Source organism: Leptopilina boulardi, unplaced genomic scaffold (assembly GCF_019393585.1).
Source record: "Leptopilina boulardi isolate dan_hultmark-lab unplaced genomic scaffold, ZJU_Lbou_2.1 LbouV2_165, whole genome shotgun sequence".
NCBI classification, from domain to species: Eukaryota; Metazoa; Arthropoda; class Insecta; order Hymenoptera; family Figitidae; genus Leptopilina; species Leptopilina boulardi.
Window position 1 is genome coordinate 4,699,984 of NW_026137713.1, and position 25,547 is coordinate 4,725,530.

General features: G+C 23.8%; 2 protein-coding genes across 11 annotated transcripts in view; one reads left to right on the forward strand and one right to left on the reverse strand.

Moving 5' to 3' along the window:
• Window positions 1–25: 25 nt before the first annotated feature.
• Window positions 26–19,047, reverse strand: LOC127277205 (uncharacterized). 5 transcript variants are annotated; one of them, XM_051298105.1, is made up of 6 exons: window positions 18,838–19,047; window positions 7,649–8,059; window positions 2,870–3,031; window positions 1,852–2,089; window positions 1,448–1,741; window positions 26–1,390 (listed from the first exon to the last, which is right to left on the reverse strand). In XM_051298105.1, the coding sequence occupies exons 1-6, from the start codon at window positions 18,868–18,870 to the stop codon at window positions 1,176–1,178; spliced, it is 1,353 nt and encodes a 450-aa protein (XP_051154062.1). In that variant the 5' UTR covers window positions 18,871–19,047; the 3' UTR covers window positions 26–1,175. The 5 variants fall into 5 exon arrangements, with proteins under 5 accessions (XP_051154062.1, XP_051154064.1, XP_051154061.1 ...); XM_051298107.1 differs by having other exon boundaries at window positions 7,649–7,818; window positions 18,838–19,045; XM_051298104.1 differs by lacking the exon at window positions 18,838–19,047 and adding an exon at window positions 14,802–14,986.
• Window positions 19,048–21,839: 2,792 nt separating this feature from the next.
• The window catches only part of LOC127277203 (formin-binding protein 1-like), a 34,551-nt gene continuing 30,843 nt past the window's right edge, over window positions 21,840–25,547 (forward strand). For 3 of the 6 annotated variants that reach the window (XM_051298097.1, XM_051298100.1, XM_051298101.1), the window contains exon 1: window positions 21,842–22,089. In XM_051298097.1, the coding sequence (XP_051154054.1) occupies window positions 22,066–22,089 (24 nt within the window). In that variant the 5' untranslated portion in view covers window positions 21,842–22,065. Of the gene's footprint in view, window positions 22,090–25,547 lie in introns of all 6 variants that reach the window. The other 3 variants (XM_051298096.1, XM_051298099.1, XM_051298102.1) reach the window with 2 other exon arrangements.

Here is a 25,547-nt window from a genome sequence, read left to right on the forward strand (position 1 = left end):
GTAGGCAATTAAGCTTATAAACTAATTTTCTCTTTTTTTGTACTAAAATGCCAAGTCACACTATAACTTCACTTTTCTTCTTTTTCTCTAAATAGATATTTCTTTTTCTTCTTCTGCAAAAACACCTTATAATAATAATAATTCGCTAACTTTTTGTCACTATGGAAATTTTTTATTTTCTAAAATCCTAGAATATTTTTCGAATAAAATCTTGACTGGATTGACAAAATTGTTTCAAGATAGATTTCACTACATGATAGAAATTTGTAATCTCAATTTTATTTCCTCTTTTTTAGAAATTGATTAGACTTAATAGAAATTATAGATATATTTTTCTTTTTATTATTAAGGCTGTGCAGCTGGGATTTTCTTTTTCAAAATGTGAAAAAATTTTAAATTAATTTAATATTTTATTTAAATTAATTAAAATTTGATTTTTAATCGATTATTATTATTATTGTTTATTTATTTAATTTAAAACTTAAATTTTTTTTGTTAAATTCAGTTTTATTTTTTCAGTGCAATGATTATTTTTTTCTTTTTTATTTGAATTAAATATATTTTGGCGAAATAAGAATTTTGGAAAAAACAAATTTCTTTTAAATTTCGTGTAAATAAAAAATTTTTCCTTGATATTTCTACGAATTTCCCGGATGTACGACCTTAATTTTTAAAATTCAATAATCTGAAAGCAATTTTTTTTTGCCTATCGAAATTTTTGTTACAAACTCGTGAGCTTTTTTTTTTAACAAGAAAAATTCACTAAATTTCTAAAATTTTCTATATAAACTAATAACAAAGTGAACAGTAACAGAGAATAAAGTTTTTCTATATAAAAATTTTCAAAGAATGAAAATTTTTCTTTTGTTTTAAAATCTATATTATTCATTGAAAGATTTAATATATATATATTAAATATTGAAGTACTTGTGATATATATATATGTATCATCGAATATCACAGTTTTTTCGAATGTATGATATGTTTGCAATTAATATTACGTATATTATAAGTGTGTAAAAATTTGTCGCCTATTTTTTTTAATAGTAAATCTTAATGCGATAGTAATTGGTTTTTTTGACATTGTTGCAATCGATAAAGCAAGGATTTTTAGGCATTTCTTCTCGAGTATAAAACTGATGAGAATTAAAATTTTTTCGAAGAGAATTATTTTTTTAAAAACAGACTGAAGGTCTATAAAGGCCAATGTAACCACATAAACGAGCTCTAAGTGCTGGCAATAAAATTGCAGCTGCTGAGAGATTATCTTGTAATTGTGAACATTCGCAGATTAATAAATACATTTTGTCACCCTGAGACATTGATTTGTGAAGTGTGATGCGTCTTAGACCGACTGATTTTGGCAGATATCGATACATCATTCGAGCTCCTGAAAATAATTTCATTTTTTTTTTTCGTATTTAAAATAATAATTTTTTTTTTTTACCTGTCCAGTAGAGCCAATTTTGTTCAAATTTAACTCCATCGTCACCTTCGAATACTTTGAATATTGAAACAATATAACCAGTGGACGGTATTGGTGGTCTTCCACCTGGTGGTTCTAATGGTGGTCTAGCAATTGTTGCAACTTCATTAAATAAATCCAAATTATGATTAGCTGCATATCGCAAATCTCTAGGATCAAATTTTCTTAACGCTGCACATTGAACTTCTTGATAAAATTCCAAAATATCAGTTGTCTGCTTATTTATTAGATAGTAACTGATAAATGGAAAGTCCGCTGTGAAAATTAATAAAATTAATTTCTATATAGAAAAAAAAATGTGATTTAAAATTAAAATAGAAAATATTTTTTTGTATAATAAAAATTGAATATTAATATTTTGTTACCATTTCTCTCCATGTTTGTGAGTAGAATACTTTGTGAGGCTGATGGGGCAATTTCGGCGACTAATTCTGCGGCAGTGTCACGTTGCAATACCAATGGCTTGGCTACCGGTGACTCGACAATTGGATCCAATGGTTCCAGAGGTGTCATAAAATGTGCCAAAACACATTGTTTTGGATCCTCAACTTCTAAAATTGATAGTGGACTTCCAGGCCTTTTTTTATCGGTGATAGGCGCATGCTAGGTAATTAATAATTAATAATTAATTTCAATATTTCTTTATATTTTATTGAAAAATTTTAACTGGATTAAAAATTAATTAATAAAAAAAAATTCAATTCAAATAATCGATTACTTTATTATCAAATAAATATTTAATTTTAAATACAGTTTATTTAATTTGGTTTAATTATTTTACTATAAACTATTAATTTATTTTTTATTATAAATTATTAATTTATTTTTTATTATAAATTATTCATTTATTTAATTATGCACGGAGAGAAATCTGGTGCGATTTACGCATGAGCATGTCCTTAGGAATATAGTAACAGACGCTTTCAAGCAAAAATCCTAAGTGAGCGAGGTATTATTGTATGAGTCTCACCTGATATTCAGATGGAATCTTATGGTTTTTGCTTGGAAGTGTCCATGCTATATTCCTATGGACATGCTCATGCGCAAATCGCAGCAGATTTCTCTCCGTGTGTGGTTTCAAAAAATTATTTGCCCAGGTAAATATTTATTTATTCAATATATTTTTTTTTATTTGATAATAGTCGATTATTTGAATTGAATAAATCTTTTTTCCAATGTAATTATTATTATTGACTTCAGCCAAAAAGTGGATTTGGTTTTATTATACGATTTTTTTAAAAATTAATTTTTAATTCTGATAATATAAGAAAGAGGTTTTTCTTTTTTTTTTTGCAGTAATAGACAAACTTTTCTAGATAACTTATATATAGCTGAAAAGTGATGGGGTTTAAATTGAATTTTAATTATTTAATATGCACATACCGGCACTCCTGCAGGCAGAAATCTTTCTAGGGCAGCAAGGGGAATGATGAAGCAATCTTTTTCCAATGTTGCTAAAGAAATTGGTTCACCTCGTGGTGGACTATTTCCCGAAACCACTAACGGTGTATATGTTCCCATTGTTCTATTACCAGTAAATGACACCTGTAAAATATCAGTTTTAGAATATTCAAAATTTATTTATTTTATTTTTAGTAATTATTCTTCTTTCAAAATTTGTATTTATTTTTTTTTTCTATTCTTTTTAGAAATATTTTTTTTTTTTATTTTAAAAGAGTTTTCTCTTGGTGTGGGATTTTTTTTCATCAAATTTTATAAACACCCACTAATTTATAGAAAATAATTTAAAAAAATGTAATTAATGAAGTAAAATAATTTATTGTCATAGTCGTAAAATGTCCTTTTTAAGTTTCGCCAAATACGAATTGCAATGAAATTTCTAGTATAGTAGTGAAGCATGCAGTTGCAATAAATATCAACATCGCGTGTGCGTTGCCCGTGCGGTAAATGCAAGTTCGTATATATATATATATATATATGGGACGTTCCATGTCAACCGGATCAGTGCTCTGTACATAATTGTATGGGATCAATTGAAACGTTTAAGGTCTTAAAATGTTCATCTCGAAGTACTTTAATAATTACAATATGGCCTTTTTAAAAATTCAAAAAGGCGGCCGAATTATGACACATTATATGGCTGAAATGTAGAAAATGTATAATTAAAACATTATTTAAGAAGCAAAAAATGTTCGAATTAAATTGATCACCAACAGTGCTAGGGGTTTACAGAATTAAAAAATGCTGACATTTTTCAAAATTTTCAATAATACAAAATTGCAGATCCAAAATGGAGGAATAGTTTTAAAAATATGACTCAATTTACTCGAAACTTAGGACTCGGGGGTTTTTGGGGTCGCTGATTACAAATCTGAACTCAGTTGTCAAAAATACAAAATGGCGGATCCAATATGGCAGGCTGTTTTTATAAAAAAATTACCCAATTCACTCAAAACTTATGACTCGGGGGTTTTTGGGGTCGCTGATTACGAATCCGATGATAGTTTTCAAATTCAAAATGGCGGATCTAATATGGCGACTAACTTTTATAAAATTAATTAAATTCACTTGAAAATTGCCACTCAAGAGTTTTTGGGGTCGCTGATTACGAATCCGATAATAGTTTTCAAAAATTCAAAATGGCGGATCCAATATGGCGAACTGTTTTTCAAAAAATAACCCAATTCACTCGAAACTTGTTTTACACTCCCGAGTCACAAGTTTGGAGTGAATTGGGTAATTTTTTTTAAAACAGCCCATCCATATTGGATCCGCCATGTTGTATTTTTAAAATTGAGTTCAGATTTGTAATCAGCGACCCCAAAAACCACCGAGTCACAAGTTTCGAGTGAATTGGATAATTTTTTTTAAAACAGTTCGCCATATTGGATCCGCCATTTTGTATTTTTGAAATCTTAGTTTAGATTTGTAATCAACGACCCCAAAAACCCCCGAGTGACAATCTTCAAGTGAATTTAATTAATTTTATAAAAGTTAGTCGCCATATTAGATCTGCCATTTTGAATTTGAAAACTATCATCGGATTCGTAATCAGCGACCCCAAAAACCCCCGAGTCACAAGTTTCGAATGATTTGGGTAATTTTTTTTTAAACAGCCCGCCATATTGGATCCGCCATTTTGTATTTTTGACAACTGAGTTCAGATTTGTAATCAGCGACCCCAAAAACCCCCGAGTCCTAAGTTTCGAGTAAATTGAGTCATATTTTTAAAACTATTCCTCCATTTTGGATCTGCAATTTTGTATTATTAAAAATTTTGAAAAATGTCAGCATTTTTTAATTCTGTAAACCCCTAGCACTGTTGGTGATCAATTTAATTCGAACATTTTTTGCTTCTTAAATAATGTTTTAATTATACATTTTCTACATTTCAGCCATATAATGTGTCATAATTCGGCCGCCTTTTTGAATTTTTAAAAAGGCCATATTGTAATTATTAAAGTACTTCGAGATGAACATTTTAAGACCTTAAACGTTTCAATTGATCCCATACAATTATGTACAGAGCACTGATCCGGTTGACATGGAACGTCCCATATATTAGAATTCTGCCATTTGGTATCTTCTCTATTTTCTGTTCTATTTAATTTCTATATAGCAAAAATTAGTATTTCTATGTTACAAAAGCCCTTTCTTTATTGTCGCGTCAATTTAAAATCACCTTCAATTAGTGACAAAAATAATTTCACTACAATTATCAGCATGAATATAATTTTCAACTTTCTTATGCGTCGTCCTTGACATTAAAATAAAGTTTAATTTTTCAATTCAAAAAGTTGGAGCAAAAAAAAGAAAAATCGAAATTTAGTTTTAGAAATTGTTTCAATCGATTTTTTATTTTTTCAATATTGTGCGAGAATATTAAAAAAAAATTTTTTTTTTTACATAATTTTCAGTAAAAATTGAAATTATTATTTCATTATGTCGACATTTTACTTCTCTTCATATAATAATAAAAATCGATTCCCATTTTATGAATAAAATACAATTATTATAATTTAAATATATTAACAACGAATTCAATATGCTTTTCAATCAAAAAAGGATTATGGATTACATTATATATAAATTTATATAATAGATATTTTTAATTTTCTTTATTCACGGAAAAAAAATCGAATTTTCATTTTGTAGTATTTTATCAGAAATAATTATTTTTTAGACGAATTTTCCTTTTTTTTTTTAATTAACATTTGACGGAATTTCTTTTTTTTTTACGAATTTTTATTTAACAAAATTTGTATATACCGAATTTTTATTTTACATTTATTTTATATGATTTTTAATTTAAAAGAATTTTTATTTAATCGAATTTTCATTCAATCGAATTTTTTTGTGATTCGAATTTTTAAATGACAAAAATTCCAATTCCCCGAATTTTAATTTGTCCAAAATTACAAATGACCAAAAATGCGAAAAATTTCGGATAAATGGAAATTTGTAGCAAAAATATAAATTCGTATGAATTTGAAATTTAAAAATTCTGCTCAATATTCGATTGAATTGAAATTTTTTTAAAATAAAAATTTGTTAATGAGAAATTCTATAAAATAAAAATTTTGTTAATTAAAAATTTGTTTTAAACAATTTTGTTAAAAATGATAATTGGAAAAATTGTATAAAAAATAATTATATCTAATTACAGTAAAAAGCTGGGCTTTTTTTTTGTTTTATTTTTTTTTTAAATAATAATGTTAATTTTATAATTATACAAAATTTTTTTTTTGAATTTCGAGCCAATATTGGTTTTCAGAAAAGTAGCGTCGTTAATTTTTTCGTAGGTTGGCATGTCTGTTGATTTACAAGTTCCTAACCTAAAAATCTGTTTACCAAAAAATCGGCATTATAAACATATATTCAAGTTTTTCCAAGTGCAATGAATAATAAATTCATATTTTTATGAATAATTTACTTGTTATTTGATAAAAATTGTCAATTTATCTTTGACTTAAATACAAATCAGGATCCATTTTGAATTAAATAAAATTCAGATAGCCGGATTATTGAGCTCAGATTTTTACTGTGATATAAAATTCGTTAAAATAATAATTCCGCAATTATTTTTACAGGTAAATATTTTTGTTTCGTGTTTTAAAATTTTATTTATTAATATTCGAATGTTTTATTTAAAACTAGGAAAGTTAAACGCGCTAAATTGAGTATGCAATTGTTATAAAGAAATTAAAATTAATATCAATAATAATTTAAATTTATTAGAAAATTATTACTTATTATTATTATTATTATTATTATTATTATTATATATTTAATGAAAATTATATGTTTATATAATTAATATTTAATAGAATTAAAACGAAGCTGAAGTACGCAATGTTTATCAACAAAAATATTTAAAAAATTACTATCTTGTACGAAATTTACTGGCGCATCTTTTTTCTTTTCATAAATTTTTTTGTATTTGTAACAGTTTTTAAGAAAAATGCAAAAAAATTAAATTTTTCTAAAAATCACTTTTGTCTTGAAGGAAAATTTCCTATACATAAACGAAGCGTTTGAAAAATATAAATCCCTATTCTAACACTGAGCAAGAAAAAAAAATAATAACTTTTTTTCTAATTAAAAAATGAAGAATTATTATTCAGAAATTTTCATTTTAGAACGAATTAAAGTAAAAATTTTAATTAAAAGTAATTTTATAAAAAATTTAGATTTTTTCTCAAAAACTGTTACAAATAAAATTTATGATGAGAATAAAGATGCGCCGGAAAATTTCCTACAAGATATATATATAGTAATTTGAAAAAATTTATTTTTAAAAAAATGATCTTTAAGGTACCAGGGGCCAACGAATACCGCTGTAGAAATTTTAATTATAATATCCGGGCGGCTTTAATTATTCCGCCTACAATAAATATATGTAATTTAGGGTCAATATATAAATTTAAAAAAAATGTCGTTGATACTTCAGCTTCGTGAATTGAATATTTGAATTTGGAATTTTAAAGAAACTAATTCCGAAATTTGGAAATAGAATTATACAACTTTGGCAAAAATGTGAAAAAGAATTTTCAAAATTTGACACAAATTACAATTCAAAAAACACGTGAAATCAGAAAATACAAACTTCAAGTTAGAACAGTAGAGCAAGCATTTTATTATTATTATATAATAATTATTATTGAAATTTTCAGAAATTGAATTTAATAATAATGATTTCACCTGTCTTGAGGCAGTTGGCATTGTGCATTCGTTGACATCCTTTTGATTAACACTTGGTTTCCGTTTATTTGGATTGGCACCGGCGCCACCGCCCCATTTAACAACATGTGGACCTGAATTGCGCCTTGGTCCTGGGCCGAATCTCTCAGTGTGTTCATCAATTGCACCACCTGCAGGAGGCGATAGGAATAAATGAGTGCGATATGTGTAACTCGAATGATCATTATCCATGGAATAGCCAAATTCACGACTACGAAGAATTGGACCACGATTAGCACCAACAGCGCCTGTACGTCCCAAACCTCTACCACCACCGGACCCAACGCTATCCCCTCCACCGCCTAATCCTGGCCCACATCCAGACCCACCTGTCCTCTCGCCAGAGCCAGGACCCCTTTCGCCCGCGAAATTCTTACGGAACATAAGATTCATGATTGAATCCAATTGATGATTTTTATATCACTCAAAAATTTTTTTTTTTTTTTTTTTTTTTATTGGATTTTCACACTTTTACGGTCCATTGACCGTTGTGAGGGGGGAGGGAGGGAGTCTGCTAGATCAGGCCTGTCCCAGAATAATTAAATTCCATCCGAGGCCATTCACTTTTGGATTAATTTTTTCTTTTTTCTTTTTTTTTTATGTTCTTGGACAGCCCTGTGCTAGATTTATATACACAGAGACATTTATAGCAGACACATTAACGTTGACATGGTTTTCAGTTTTTTTTTTCTTTTTTTTTTTTTTGTTTTGTAGATTAGCAGCAGTGCTTGTAAATATCACTGGGGAAATTTCACATATAGAGGATATTGAAAAAAAGCGCGTTAGTCATTTGTTAGGTGAATGTCATTGTTGTGCAATTTATTGAAAAATAGAGCATCGAATAATTTCCGAATTCATTTTTAATAAAAAAAAAGAAAGAAAATTTTTTTTTTAAGTAGGCCAATTAATTAATTTTAAAAAAATCTGATAATATATAAATATTTCAGAGATTTGAAAATTAAAATATTTTAATTTTTGTCACGTCGCTAATTCAAGCATTTTAAATAAAGAATATAATTTTTACATCTCATTTAGTCAATGAAACTTAAAAGAAAAGTAATAATCATAATAATAGTAATAATCTGAAATAAATTTTTTTTTTCGTTCTAATTTCAAAAAGTGTTTTAATTTCATATGTATAAAATAATAAAGAAAAGTATTTTTTTAAAATATTTTCAATAGTAGTAAAAACTTGAATTATTGATTAAAAGTGAGAATAACTATTAATTATCTGTTTGCGAAAAAAAAAATGTACAACTCGTATATTTATATATATGAGTAATACTTAATTGTATTGGATTTGTTTTTATCTTTTTTCTTGGCAACGCAATCAATAAGCTGCTGCTTTGTACATACGTTGTTGTCATTTAATTTTCACTAGTTGGTTTATATTTAAAAAAATATAATTACAATTAATATCTTATCATTTTTATTTAATTATAAAAAATGAAAAAAATTCTTATATTTAGTTTTTTTTTATTAAAAAAAAAATTATTTATGATATTTGTAACTTTGATATTATCATTGTTATGAAATAGAGAAATTGAATTAATTGAAAGATTCCTCGCTGGAATTCATTGAGTGACATCCTAGATTAACGATTATATATTCTGACCCTGATACACACACAGAGAAAACTCTTTTTTTTTTTTCTTTTCTTTTAATTAATCATAATTTCTTCTTTCATGAAATTAAAATTTCTTTTTTTAAACTAATTAATATTTCTCTATAATTGAAAAATTAAGAAAAAATAATATTTTACTTGAGAAATAAATATATTATAACTAATTATTGATAATAAATATTATTCTATTTACAGTAAATTTTGCAATAACAATTTATCAGTGCACTGACAATTATTTATATGACTTTTGTAATTATTTTGTTTTTTTTACATATTTTTCCCAATAATTTATTATTTAACCTAATTTTTATTCCAAATTTTAAAAACAAAAAACCGAATTTTTTATTACTAATTCATTTATTTTTCTAAATTTAAATATTTATTTCTCAATAAAAAATTATTTACTTTTTTATTACTATTAAATAGTTTTTAATTTCGGCAATAAGTGAAAATTATGTTAAATAAAAAATTTAGGGAAAAAATTTTTATAATTTAAAAATTTTAAATTAGTCAAATAAATAATAATCTTTAGTTAAAATTGTGGGTTAATTTTTCATTTTTTTGACTAATTCAAATTTTTGGCAACAATGAATAGAAATAATATAATCAAAGATAATTATACATTTATTATGTTATTTTCCAAAAAAAAAAAGTGAAAAATATTCGGTGCTCTATATTGATTTTTTTTTGTGAAAATGAAAAAAAAAACAAGGGTAAAAAAAATAAGTAGTGAAAGTGTTACATAGTGAGACGAGTAGTAAAGGTCGAGTACTAAGCGAACAGTAGTATAAATTGACGTTTGTTGGTTATAATCAGACGCACGCAGGGATAATGGTCAGTATATCAGTCAGCCGCTTTCTCCAGATCGAAATTAAAGAAAACATTTTTTTTCTTTTTCTTTTTTCTTTCTTTACACTAATTGGCCAATTAGAAAATAAGGGAAGTTTTTTTTTTCACCAAAATGCATTTTTTTTTATATGATTAAAATATCACAATATAATTTAAACTAGAAATGAATATAAAAAAAAAATATATACACGAAACGTGTTTTGTATATAATTTTTTGTATATATACAAAAGCTTCCTAGAGCTTTTACCGGGCACTACTGGCAAGAGCATGCTTTGCGTGCATTACACTAGCCTCGTTCGCGTCCTCGACTCTAGATATAGTTTTCTTTGCTACGCGCGAAATTCGTCGCAGTTGAACGATGCGCATGAATTGTATGAACACATTATATGAGTTACAATTATCAACAGTGTCACGGACAAATTTCTCAAATTCCAATGTATTCAAAAAAAAATTATGGTGTAAATTCAAAATAATGAAATTAATTTCCCATTAATTTGAATTTTGAAATATTTTATTAGAAATAATTATTTTTTTTAGACGAATTTTCATTTTCCGAATTAAAATTTCAAGTTTTTTTTTTTTTATATATGAATTTTTATGTAACAAAATTTTTAGTAACCGAATTTTTACTTTACATTATTTGACTTTTCTAAAAAGAATTTTAATTTAATCGAATTTTATGTAATTTGAATTTTTAATTGATAGATTTTTTTAAGGCGTCTAATTTTCCGAAATTACAAATATCCAAAGAAATAATCGACAGAAAAATTGCGGTGCAATTTAAAAAAAAATTGACCAATTAAAAATTATCAAAATTGTAATTGTTCAATTTTTAAAATTGCACTGAAATTTTTTTCTGTCGATTTTTTGTTTAGATAAATGAAAATTCGGCGAAAATTCTATCAATTAAAAATTTGTACAAATTAAAATTTGAGGAATATTATAAAAATTATTTTTAAAAGCACGAAAAATTAGAAAATTATTAATTATTATTTTTTTTGATAGGTAAATGGACCAAGAGGAAAGATTCGTTTTTTTTGGAGAAAAAAATTTCGTATTTCTACCAAGAAACCGAAATTCACAGTGAGTATTTTATTTTGTTTAATTAATAAATCTAAAATTTCGTATCGAATATAGAAATTACGTTAAATACTATTTAGTTAATTAAAAAAAAATGTTTTACTTTTTTTATTTGAAAAAAAAATTCTTTTTATAAACACTAAGAGTTAGAAAATTATTAATTATTATCTATTTTAAGGGCAATTGGAACAAGAGGAAAGATTCGCGTATTTTTGGAGCAAAAAAAATCCTAATGACATAGGAAATTCACAGTGAGTATTTTATTTTGGTTAATTAATAAATCTAAAATTTCATACCAAATATATAAATTACGTAAAATATTTATTTAAAACAAATTTTTTGAATGAAAATTAAAAAAAAAATCTATAAATAGCAAGAAACTATATTCCTCAATTATTTTCGTATAAAAGCTTTTATGAATTGATCATTTTTTGTTATTAAAAAAAAAAATAAATAAAATTGTCATGATGAAGTTTGAAATCAGGACAATTTTGAAGGGACAATTTCATGTTCTAATCGATGTATACATAAATTAATGTCTTTTGAATTGATCTGAAGATAACGGCTTTTATTCACGATATATTACTGCGTATGATAGGTCTCGTCCTCGTATATTTTACGTGTAAACTAAAATTAAAAAAAAAATTTAACCGTTTTTTTCAATTTTTTTTTAATTCATTTAAAATTTTCGAAAAAAAAGCCAAAAACACATTTCACTTTATTAAAACAGGAAGTTGATTGTCCGATATAATCAAGATAAACTCAAAAAAGTTAACAAATAAGGAAACAATTTTCTTTTAAAAGTTCTAATCTTAAAAAAAACAACTTTCCTTTCTCGACTTTTATTATTTATTATTAATCAACATTATAAAGGCGACCTTAAAGTTTATAAAAGCACTATTTTAGCCTGAAAACAGTTTACCGGAAATTACCAACTTTAGTTTCATAGATTTTTAAATTGATTTGCATTCAATTTTATTTTTTAAAAAAAGAAAATTAATTAATTTAAAAAATTTTAAAAGCTTTTTTAAAAAATGTTAGATGAAATTTATTTAAATTGAAAAGACAAATTATGAATAATTAGAAGGGATGCGTGACAATTAATATTTAGAATTTAAAAATATTTTACTTTAATTAATATTCATTTAATTATTCTATTTAATTAATATTTTGGGGATAATTTAAAGATTTAATATTAAAATATTTAACATATTAAATAAATATGAATGTATAAAAAAAAAATTTGGAAAAATTTAATTCAAAATTTAGAGATTAAAATAAAATTTTGATAAAAATTTATGAAAAAAGTATTGAATAAAAAATATAATATGACTTTATTTCTATATCACCTCGCGTATATCAACTATAAAATTAATATGAATATATACCTAGGGAAATCGATTTACATTTGTTTACTTAGAATAGTGTGTAACACGTGTTCGACCTTTGTTGTATTTTCTTTGAACAAAATGGATAATAGAGACTATCTTTTTACAACTCGTGACCGGAAATATGTGTACGCTGGAACAAAAAATTCTCCTATTCAAAGTTTTAATTTACTTTTAAATTTATTACATAACTTGATATTTAAAGAACAAACTTCCTTTTTTTTCGTTTAAAAGTATGAAAATATTTTTTAAACTTTATAATAATAATTTGTCCTTAAACTTCTTTTTTTTTTGTAAATATATTTACTGTCCAGACTATTTCCGCATCTAAAGATATAATAATTTATTCACTAATCTGTCTGTAAATTTTATAAAGCTCTTCGTTTTTATAGTTTTTAGTTTTCTTTTTAAAAATTCTTTTTTTCATTTTTTCAAATAAAAATTTTTTTTTTTATTTTATATTTTTGCATAATATTTTGAAATATTGGTTTTTAATGTTGGTGTACATATAAAGTGTCCTTCAGGATAAATGGTATTACATTTGAGAAACTTCATTTGAAAAATGGTTGGTAATTTCCGGCAGAACACGTACAAGAATGTATATTTATATCATACAGAGATTTATTAAATTTTAATGGAAATTTACATATACTAAGGGGGGAGGGGCCATTAGGGCTCCGTCATTTATAAAAAAAAAAATTCATTTTTCAATATTTATTATTTTTCTTCGAAAATCTATTTATATATTTTATATCACACATAACAACAATGTATTCTCTTAAATCGTAAATTGAAAAAAAAAAAAATATTTTTTTCTTAGTATAAAATAATATAAAAAATTTTGTTTTATTTTCTATTTCATTTTATTGGAATTGAATTATTCTAATTCATGTATGTTTTTTAAAAACAAAAATCTTTATTTATTGAACAATTTTTTTTGCCATAGAATTTTTCTTATATATGGTCTTTCTGTTTAAAAGAAAAATCAATAAAACAATTGATCGTTTCAAAGGTCCTTCGAGTGAAAAACGATACATTAAAATTTACATAAAAATAGAACAATGAAAATTTCATATACAATATTTTATTTTGTATTTGGGTCGTCGACACAGAGGCTATTTTAGTTAAAATTTTTTTTTTTTTTAATCAATAAAAATTGATGTAAATAATATTAAATTTTTTATTTCTTCAGAATATTATAACTTATTATTATTATTTTTATTCATATTTTTAATTAATTGTAAAAGTTTGTAACAATTTTGTTTTATTGATAAAAAATTATAATATAGAATATTAATTATTATAAATTTAATTCTAAAGAAATAGAGATTAAAATTATAGTTTTTAATAATTGAAGAAAATATTTGAAAATTAGTTAAATTAATAATATTCATTTCCCAAAATAACTAATTCAGCTTGATCTAGGCTCTGTTAACTGAATATAACTAGTTATTAATTTTTTGGCATACAATTTATAAAAAGAAAATTATAAATATATATTTAAGAAAAAAAAAATTATCACTTTAAAAAATGTTGGAGTAAATAATTTTATTTTTAATATTTTCAACCATTAAAAGTTGGGTTTCAATAATAATAATATTAATAATAATAATAATAATAATAAATAATAGTAAATAAAAATAATAATATAATTTCAAAGAATAAATTATTAATCTTTTTAAAAAATTAATACATTGTTGTATTTTATAGAAAAATATGAAATTTCCATATAAAATTCAAAGAATCTCATAATTGTTATTTTATTCTTTTTTTTTGACATATAATACAATTAATACACAAAATATAATAAAACAATTGACTAACACTATAAAAAAATCTGTTAAAACACATTAAAGGTGCAAATACATTGTACAATAAAACATGTATTAAAAAAAACGGGCAAAAATTCATACGTGGGAAAATGTGAGACCAATTTTTGAAGCGTGCCTTTCAAATCAAAAAATAAATTAATTTTTTTTGTTTCGTGTGACTATTTAATTGTATATATATATACATCAAGTGAAATGACTGTGACGTAGAATCAGTAAAAACGATCGAAATAATAATAATAATAAACGAATGAACATAAATACTAAGCACATATTGCACGTGTTTTTTTTTTTTTTTTTTTTATTATTTAAAACGTGGATCGATTCGATTTGAAATATTCACGGGCAACTCTGATGTCCCTGAGTAGGCTTTTTTTCCTTTTCGAAACGCGTTGAATAATAATTGTACACTCTTTGTATTATTATTTGAGGTCCCGGAAAATTCCCTTAGCTCACGATGAATTTTTTTCTCAAAGCTAACCATGAGTTTATATTTATAATAATCCTTTTTCTTGTGTTAGGGGAAAAAAAATATATATATATTTACAATATTACACTTAATATGGGAAATGATAAAAATTGATATAAACTTTGGGTAAAAGAGCTTTACGCGTAAAGTGCCGAGACATACTGGCCGCTCGAGGCGTCGCGTCGCTTCCAGGGTGGGTGGGTGGGGCGCACCGTTGCTCCGGATTTCTACTTATATAGCTTCAATTTATATTTATATTCCCAAAAAAATTTTATTCATAATTTAAAAAAATTTATTTAATTTATTAAAATGAAGAAAATATTTTTTTTTCACGTTAAAAAAAAATTTTTTTTTTTTATTATTATTTAAATAATTTTAATTATTCATTAAAATTTATTAATTACAATTTATTAATTATAATTATTAGCAACGGTTGCTATGGTAACAATCACTAAATTAAATGTTGCTATGACAATTGTTACCATAGCAACGGTTACGATATCAATCGTTGCCAAGGTAACAATTGTCATAGCAACTGTTGCCTTAAATTGAAAAATTAATAATCATATAACTATGAAATTAATTAAATTTATTTTAATTAAATTATGTCACTGAAAAAAAATTTATTTGATGCAAATAATTGGTTACTTGACAATTATCAAATAAATATTTACTTGAACCAAATAATTTTTATTTGATACAAATAATTTTTTTTTTTTTGATAAGTAACCGATTATTTAAATCAATTAATTTTTTTTTAAGTGTATTTATAAATTAATTTCCTCAATTTAATTATATATTTATTTTGCCCAGAATTGAAAATTTTCTGAAGCACAAAAAATTAGCGGTATTAATAAACAAATTTTACAAATTAAATATTTTTCCTAAAAAAAAAATTCTGTCAAAATATTTGCTTTCTATATTTAAAAAAAATATATATATATTTTATGTTTTGAATAATTTTAAAATAGAATGGAAATTTTTCACACTTTATTCTGTGATTATATTTTTATGTATAGGAAAAAATAAGAAAGGAAAAATGATTTTCGTGAAATGATAAATCAATATTGGGAGATTTTTATCATTTAGATTTTAATCAAAATGATATTAATTATTTTTTTTGTCGCCAAAGTTGTATAAATAATTTGAATAAATGAACGCGAAAAAAAAACAACTTTTAAAATAACGCTTTTTAATGAGCGACGAAAGTTGATATAACACGCAAAATTTGAATTATCGCGTATACAATCGTTAATCATTAAAGTGATAAAAATCATTTTCTTTTCTTGAAAAAAAAAGAGAATAATTTTTCAAATTTAAAAACTATTCTTTTGTATTTTAAATCAAAAATTTGTAATTTATAAATTTTATTGTAATTAATTAATAAAAAAAAAACATTTAATTTTTATTTTAAAATAATCTAAATTTAAAAATTACACAATAGATATTTTTTTTTTGAACATTTCTTTGCTTCACGAAAAAATTGAAGTTAAAACTAGTTTCAACCAGTTAAAACGAGGCGCATAGTTGAAAATGTATAAAAATTTAGTGATTCATAGATATATACAACAACGTGTGAAAACTTGAAGTAAAACCGCGCGAATAAAATAAAACGGAAGTCCATGTGCTTAAATTTATTTTGCTCATGTTTTATTTCTACGCGAGATCATTTTATGAGAATAATAATTCTGTTATCTTTACGAGTATGAAAAAAAAAATTACATTTTCTCTTCGCGGACACTTACATTATATCTTTTGATAATAAAATATGAAAAACTTAAAATACATTTAACTTTTATATAAGAATTTTAATTATTTTTCACTTATGCCCTTTAAGTTTAAAAAAAAAATTCTTTATTTTTAAATGAAAAACAAATTTAATTATCTTCATATACAATTTTAATTAAATTTAATCATATTATAATTAATAATAATTGATTTATTTATTTACAATTAATTTATTATTATTATTATTATTTTTATTAAGAATCCTGAGTTTGCGGAAAAAGAAAGAAAAGTGACTTTGAAAACTGAATTTAATAAAAAAGAAATTTATTATGTATACTGATTGCCTTTTGCTTTCTGGCACAACTTGAATTTTTGTATACTCGTCGAAGAAAAAAAAAATAGAGTCTATATAGTTGCCCGTGTGTCTAGCCAAATTTTGCTGAACTTGGAACTTTTAGTATTTTAATAAGTAATTTTATTTATTGTTTTTGAAAAAAGTGCCAATTATTAAATCATATGAAAACACTATCTCGAATCCCATTTTATATTGTGTATAATTAGTTAGTCCTTAATACCTTAATATTACCCTTGACATTTTGTAACATTTTTCCAGTAGATTTAATATTTGTGGTTCTAATTTTTTTTTTTTTTTTTTAGATTTTAATTCTCTTTTTTTTATTTTTGATTCTACTTTTTACAATTTCATTTTAGACTTTAATTCCTTTTACCTTTGACTTTTGTTTCGCTAATTTTTCAGTATATCTTTATTTTGTATGCTGTTTATTTGTAGATCCTATTTTTCAAATTTTAATTCTCCTTTTAAACTTTAATTCCTTTTCTCGTATAATTTATTTTGTTCTTTTTTATTTTTAATCTTCTTTTGGTTTTGAAATCCCTTTTAAAATAAAAGATCTCTAATTTTTGAAATGAAACGAAATTTTTATAACAAAAAAAAAAAAGAAATTTTTTTGTTATGAAAATTTAATTAAATTATAATTTTTTTTTTAAATACCACAATTATAATTTTGTAATATTTGTAGATGACATTTCAAAAATTAAAATCTTTAATTTATAATTTTTGATGTGATAATAATAATAATAATAATAATAATAATAATATTAAATAGTCATTTTGCGATAATTTTATAATTTCTTTTCGTTTTATTTTTGGGGATAAATTCTCATAATTATTTATATTCACAATATCCGATTGTCATTGTACTTTTTGCGATATATATTTATTTTTTTTTTTTTGTGATTTACTTTTGGCATTCGTCTACGGAGTTAAAGTTATCGACGATATTTATAGTATCTGGCTGTACCGCGTCTTTATAAATAATTCAAGGTGTTTCGGTGACTCGTTAAGTATCAGTGAAATATATTAATATATTTTTTCTATTTTCCGGAAAAATTGAAAATATCAATCTTTTTTCTTAATTTTTCTCCGTGACACTTTTATTATAAAATTCTTAAATAGTTTCAATTTTCTCTCACACGTTTTATTCTTAAATTTTGTCTTTTATTCAATGAAAATTTGAAATAAATTTTTAAATTTCAAATTATTGAATAATATTATAAAAATCATGTAACAATTCTCATTCTGAAATTTTGAATTCATAAATTTGAATTTTTTATATCACAGATGGTGATTTCAATTTTTATATGAAATTTGATAAAAGAAAATGTTTTTTAAATTATTTATTTCTTCAATAAAATTCATGATTCTTTTTTTTATGATTAATAAAAAATATACATTGCATATTACCTAAATAAAATTTTTTTCAAAAAATTATTATCTTAATATTTTTAGCAGATGTGAAACAGTTTTTTTTTTTTTTTAAAGTGGAGTAAAAATAATGTATTGCATGTAGCACGTGTTTGTAATTTTGTGATAATAACACTTGAATCGTAAATTTTACAATTTCATTTTTTACATCACATCTGGTTTTAATGCTTTGAACACTATATTATTATATAATTTGGAAAAAAAAAATTCTTTTTATATGCAATTCTGTCATTAAAAAGTTTTTCGATAATTGAAATTTATTTTTTATCGTTAATTATGTTTAATTAATTCGAAATACAAAAAATATTTAAAACGAACTGAAAAAAAAATAGAAATTTTAATAATAATTAATGATAAATAAGTAAAATTATACTTATAATAAAAAAAAAAGCTTACCTGTGTCATGTAAAGGGCAAGGCATGTATCCATAACTTTGTTCCCCGTTAACCATTTTTCCCTTCTGTCCACTCATGGAAGAAAATTTGGTCACGTATTGAAGAAATTTGTCATAAAAAATTAATATTGTTGTACGAATTATCTTCGTTATTTATAAATCAGTAAACAGTTAAATTTTTACTATTTTCAGTATTAATATTATTAATTAATAATTTTTTGCAAATTTATTTTAAATTATTTTAATCATTTTTTTTTTGTTTTATTGTTGTTGACTTGAATTTTTGTCTATTTTACTAAAAAATGTTTTCTATTTTTTTTCCAGTGACTCCAGACATTTTCTCAAAAATGGAATTTCGTTTCTCTGGATTAAATAATTAACACGAGACCCTGTCTTCACGTCCAATTAGGCTACTACCTTCTTTCAGGTGGACTGCGCTTAATTAGCACCAGAAATAACCGGCAGTGTATGTCGTGTAAGTACTTCCTGTCCTCCAATATCTCTGAATTTTACACAAGTTTTAAATGCCAACTCAGGAAAAATTTTCGACTTTTCTCAAGATACTTAGTTGTTTTTCTTTTGTTTTTTTTTTTTTTTTAAACAATTTTCTTTATTTTTAAATGAAATTTTTATCTTAATTAACAATTAAAATAAACAAGAAAAAAAAAATTAATTATAAGAAGTTCAAATCAATTAATTATTTTTTAAATTTATAAAATAAAGTTATCGATAATTTTTCCTGAGGTAATGAAATATTTTGACAAATATTTTATAAAATATTAAATTTCAATCTTTTTTTTTTCCAATAACGATAAAAAGATTACATGAGTGTCCCTCTCATTCTCTTAAAGTACAGATACTTGAAAAGAAAGACTTGATATGAATCGAGCACTCTTGAAAACAGATTTTATCGTATCTCATAGACCAATGCAAAAGTAAAATATTAGTAAATATAATCAAAGAAAAAAAAGAATTCTATTATTTTCTATAATTAAAAATTATTGAATTAAAATTTTATTAATAAAAATTGAAATTCTTTAAAAATAAAATTGAGAATTCAAAAAGATTGTATCTCTGAGAAATTAATTTTTTAAATTAATATTTAATTTTTCTCAAGCTTTATAATAAATAATAATATAATGATAAATTATGATAAATTATTTTAAATTTGATTTAAATATATATTATTTAATATATATTTAATATTATTGAAATATTCATTATTTAATTTATTTAAAAATATTATAAAATGTATTATAAATATTTTAAATATTTTTGTTATCTTACTAATAATTTGCGTTTGCTGAAAAAAAAAAATTAATTTAAATCTGACTAAATTGAAAAATTATTATTTTAAAAGAAATTTAAAAAAAAAGAGAGAGAGAGAGAACAATTTACTTAATGTAGAGAGAACTGTCCAGTACCGGTTGTGAAAATGTACTGGACCGAGAGGGAGAAGAGAGCGGATGCTGCGGATGCAGAGGAAATTCTCCCGTTTCGCCGCATCGCGTCGCGGCGCATTTCACCCTCCAGAATTCAAGCCTCCGGGCCTCTCATTCCACAGCCCCTTTCACCCTTTTTACCCTCGACATCATGTTTCCTCTCCTCTTCTCTACCTCCCCTTCTATCACGTCGCAATGCATCCGCAGTCAAAAATGAACTACTTAATATTGAGAAAAAAAAAATTAACTAGACATTCTTTTTTTTTTTTAATAACATTTTCCAATAAGAAAAAAACTTTCTTTTCTTTCTCAGAAAATGAAAATACTTTTTCATTAATTTAAAAGAAAATTAAATATTAATAATAATAATAATAATAATAATAATAATTAATAATAATGTTAATAATAATAATAATTATAATTATAATAATTTTTTAATTAATTATCTAATTAAATTTTGAATATTTTATTTTCGTAATTATTAATAATTAGTTAATTTTACATATTTTTTAATTAATTTTTTTTTATCTATTTTTTGAATTATTAATTAATTTTTATAATTGAAAATATTTTTTTACTAATTCACTTATTTATTTTTTAATTTTCCATCCATTTTTGACTAATTAATTAAAGAAAATTCTTCAATTAATAGAGTAATTGATTAATCCATCTCGGGAATTCAGTTTCTCTTATTGTTTAATAAATTTTTGTTTTTTAATTAATTTTATTTAATTAATTAGTTATTAATTGTAATTTATTTTTTTTTTACATAATTTTAATAGTAACTGTTTGTGAAATTATTAATTATTAATTATCAATTAAAACAATCTCAAAGTAATGACAAAGATAAACATTTTTTTAAATTTGAATTTTTCTTTTCTAATGTTTCTAGTACTGTATTGTCAATGCGCATGCGCATTTATCTTTTTTTTTTCTTTATAAAAATTTAAGTTGGCCATCCTGACTACATTGACAAAGTGACTCCCTGCTTTAATCTTTATCAATTGAGGGTTAATAATTATTTTTGAGTGTTGTAGGTAACATACCATGTAAGTTATTTATGTTACGGTATATTAGTTATTTACTTCACCTGACTCACGTGTTAACAAATATATTACTCTTAAATTCTAATATTTAAAATTTTTTTCGATTATTTTCTTCAAAATATTGATTTTTTAACTAACGGTAAAATAAATTTAAAAAATGATAAATAGACTAATTAATTAAAAAATTTATTATCATTATTATTATTAGATAATTTTAATCTATCCGTTATGAACAATAATTAACTTTATAAAGCGTTAAAAAAATATTTTCACAAATTTAAATAATTTTAATAAAGGCGGTTAAATTGAGCTTTAGATTATTTTCAAATTGAGAGTGTGAATTAACATTAAGGTGGCCATCTTGGAAAACAACGATTTTTCAAGGGCGTCGTCGCATGTCTCTCTTGGCAAATAATATGAACCGTGACTGAAATTTAAAATTCCCCCCTCCTCCCCCCACTTCTATATTCATAAAGTTTGTCATATTTCCCGGTTGGCGGCGCTGTACGTGAATTCCGGGCGGTTTTCAATAGTCAGTCGAGCGAGTGTCGAGTGAGTTGGGTCCGGTTCTAAGCCAGTGGTTTTATTTGGAAGACATGTTTGAGTGTATTTTGTGAAGGTGTGCGGTTAAATTGACGTGTGATTTACATGCTTTTTCGGTCCAGTGTAAGCGATCGAAGGTGCCCAAGGTGTAGAGCTACATGTGAAGTGTTGTGCACCCTATTATCCCGGTCCCGAAACCATGAGCTGGGGATCCGAACTCTGGGTGAGTGTTTTATATAAAAAAAAAAATGAAGAAATCTCCCTAAAAGTGCCTTTTATTCTTTTCTCTCTCTCTCTCTTTCTCTGAATCCCACGGAAAACATGCATGCATTTCGCCATACGACAACGCGACTATCCTATATTGGGAATCCTTGTCAGGCAGCTTTTAGCTTATTCGAGGCCACCAAAAACCAGTTCGCTGGACTTTACCAGGCAAGCCTTTTCGGTTAATAGCCCCGGGCCATCTTCCATCTTCCAGTCATCTTCCTAACACACCCGCACCCCTCTTCATCTTATACACTTTGGAATTTGCAATTTTCCTCCCAAAAAAAAAAAAAAATCGCATCTTTGTAAGTTAACGCCTAATGTGTCACACACATACAATATCAATGTAAAAGTTAATTGTTATAAAGTTCGCGAGAAATTTTTCTTTGATTCAATTAACTTTCGTCATTAAAAGTGAATTTTGTCGATTATTCTGATTTACAATGTATGTGTGCATTTATGACGTCATGACAATTAAACAAGATTCAAGAGAGAAATTTTGACATTTTGTAGTGTATATTGATTTTATTCTATACTGGAAGGTTTAAAGGATTTTAATAGAAAAATTTTTCTAAATAATATATAATTGTTGAGGTGTGTGAAATTATTATTTTTTTTTGTTTTTACTATATTTTTAGACATTTTTGTTTGTGTCTGCTTTATTTTTCAATAATTGATATTTGAAATAATTCATTCGTTATTATAATTTTTTTTTTTTTTTTTTTCGTAAATAATTGTATGTCATTCTTTCTTGAAATTCATTGTGACCGAGTCTTGTAATGGTTCCTTTTTGTCGTCTCGTGCTCTGAATACCACTTCTAGATAATAGTCTTGTGTTCACTGGCCTACCTTACATTTTTCAAGTGACATCAGACGTACATAATAGTATTAAACGTACATCCGGAATCTTTCCTCTTTTACAAAAAAAAAAAAGCCAGTATCATGAGAATTCGAAAATGTGAAAAAATGTTTTAATTATGTGGAAAATTTTCCCCCTTTATTTTTATTTTAAAAATCGGTCATTAAATAAATTTTTTTTATAGATTAATTTTTTTTTTTAGTTTACGTGAAATATTAAAAAAAAAATTTAATAATCTGATAGCAGAAATATTTAATTAATAAATTCGTGATTACAGGCCTCGGATTATACGACTTTATCGACTTTTTCCGACTTTTTAAAAAAAAAAATTGTAAACAAAATACGTTTTTTTTAGTATTCAATGCAGATCTTCAGATCTTCTTTATTTTAATTATTTAACAAATTTTTAACTACGAAGCTGAAGTACGCAACGTTTATATAAACGATTTTTAAAGAAATAATTTTTTAAAATGAAAAATTCTATAATTTTTTGCCTAAAAAATATTTTTTTATAATTTGTTGATTAATGAAAACTACAAGAAATATTTTTTAGGAAAAAAATTATAGAATTTTTCATTTTAAAAAATTATTTCTTTAAAAATCGTTTATATAAACGTTGCGTACTTCAGCTTCGTTTTTTAACTAAAATTTCTTCACTAAATTAATTATTTTTAATAATTTTAATAAAATTCATTACAAATTCAATTATGATTAAACTATTTTTCAATTAAAATTTATATGAAATTTAATAATTGTTTATAATTTAAAGAAAAATTAGCAAATAAAATTACCAAAAATTTTTAATTCAATATCACTTGAAATTTAATTATTTGCAAAAATTTAAATTATTTGTTATGATTTTTATAATATTCTTCGAAAATTCAATTATCTGAAAGCAATTTTCAATTAAAAACTTTTGGAATTCAATTTTTTTATGTGATTTCTAATAAATTCTTAATCAACAGAAATCACTAGAAATTTCACTTATTATAATTATTGTCTGAAATTTAACACAATCTTTTGAAATTCAATTATTTTCAGAAATTTAAATTTAAAAATTTCTAAAAATTAATTATTTCTAAAATTTTTCATCTGAAATTTGGTGAAATTCAATTATCTCTAAAAATTTAAATTCAAAATCAACTAAAATTCAATTGTTTTCAAAAATTTCAATTCAAAATAAACTAAAATTCAATTATTTTAAAAAATTTCAATTAAAATTAAATTACTTTCAATTCCAAATTAATTAATATTCAATTATTTTCCAAAATTTCAATTCAAAATCATCTAAAATTCAATTATTTTTCAAAACTTCGATTGAAATTCAATTATTTTCAAAAATTTGAATTCAATATCAATTGAAATTCAATTATTTTAAAAAATTTCAATTTAAAATCAATTAAAATTGAAATTTAATTTTTCGTAAATTTAACTATGTGAAATCATTTTTTTTCCAAAACAAATTATTTTTAGTTCTGTAAAATGTAATTATTTTCTGAAAATTAACAAAACTTTTTGAAATTCAATTATTTCTAATAATTTTTAATAAGGTTCTTATAGAATTATTCTTATAACAGAATTAATGAAATAAATTTAATATCTAATAACATTAGTTATTTAAAGTAAAATATTTATTAACCAATTAAATTTTGTTAAAATTGAAAAAATTGACTTTTTTTCGAATATAAATCGACTAAAACGACTTTTCCTGTGCCTTAAAGTCGATCCAAGGCCTGGATTTATGAAAAATAAAATTGCAATTTTTATTGATTGAATTAAATATATTAGGAGGTTCATTGTCCGTTTTTGAGAGCATGACCCATCATCCAGAGTGGAATTTCGAGTTATCGAATAAATTAAAATTTCCCGCTATGTAGTTCGCGATGACAAAATATATATTCTCTTGGCACATAATTTTTTTTTTCGAGAGAGAGAGAGAGACCCTTGCGAAAGAGGCACGTCCCTTGTACGTGAATAAACGCACCAGCCGTTAGCAGTTTTAAACACACAAAAATTCCTTATGTGAGAGTACACACATAGTCAAATGAATGATAATCACGATCATGAGATTAAATGCAAGGACAGACATAATCCGAAATATTATTCTCAAGTAGGAAATCTCTAATTCTCTATTTTCTTCAATTATTATTTTTTTCACCAACTATGAAATTTCGAAATTTATTTTTCCAAAATGAAGTTCTTGAAAAATTTACTCTAAATCCTCATGGGATTATTTCACTTGATTTTTATTTTAATTCAAAAATTTGTTAAAAAATTTTATTTTTGAAATTGAATAAAAATTTTCTATTTTCTAATGAAATCAATGTAATTTATGCGAGAGGGAGAGAGAGAGAGAGAGAGAGAGGATGAGGCTCGAGAGCGATGAATGAAAGTGAACCTGCACTTGAAACACACAAACTAAACGAACATGGATTGTTTACGCCCGCGTTGTCTGGTGCCGAAATAAATATTTATGTGGGTGTGAAAAAAAATTAATTTCGAAATTTATTTATAGAACTTTTCCATTTTTTTTCTATTTAATTTTTATTATATTATTT

What these genes read in the sequence shown, in the direction of transcription:
- LOC127277205 (XM_051298104.1), bottom strand. Translation starts at nt 14,942, where the DNA reads ATGGTTAGCTTTGAGAAAAAAATTCATCGTGAGCTAAGGGAATTTTCC. An exon ending in TGCCAACTGCCTCAAGACAG is followed by an intron (nt 3,032 to 7,648) that starts GTGAAATCATTA and finishes GATATTTTACAG; the next exon opens with GTGTCATTTACTGGTAATAG. An exon ending in TTCTGCCTGCAGGAGTGCCG is followed by an intron (nt 2,090 to 2,869) that starts GTATGTGCATAT and finishes TTAATTACCTAG; the next exon opens with CATGCGCCTATCACCGATAA.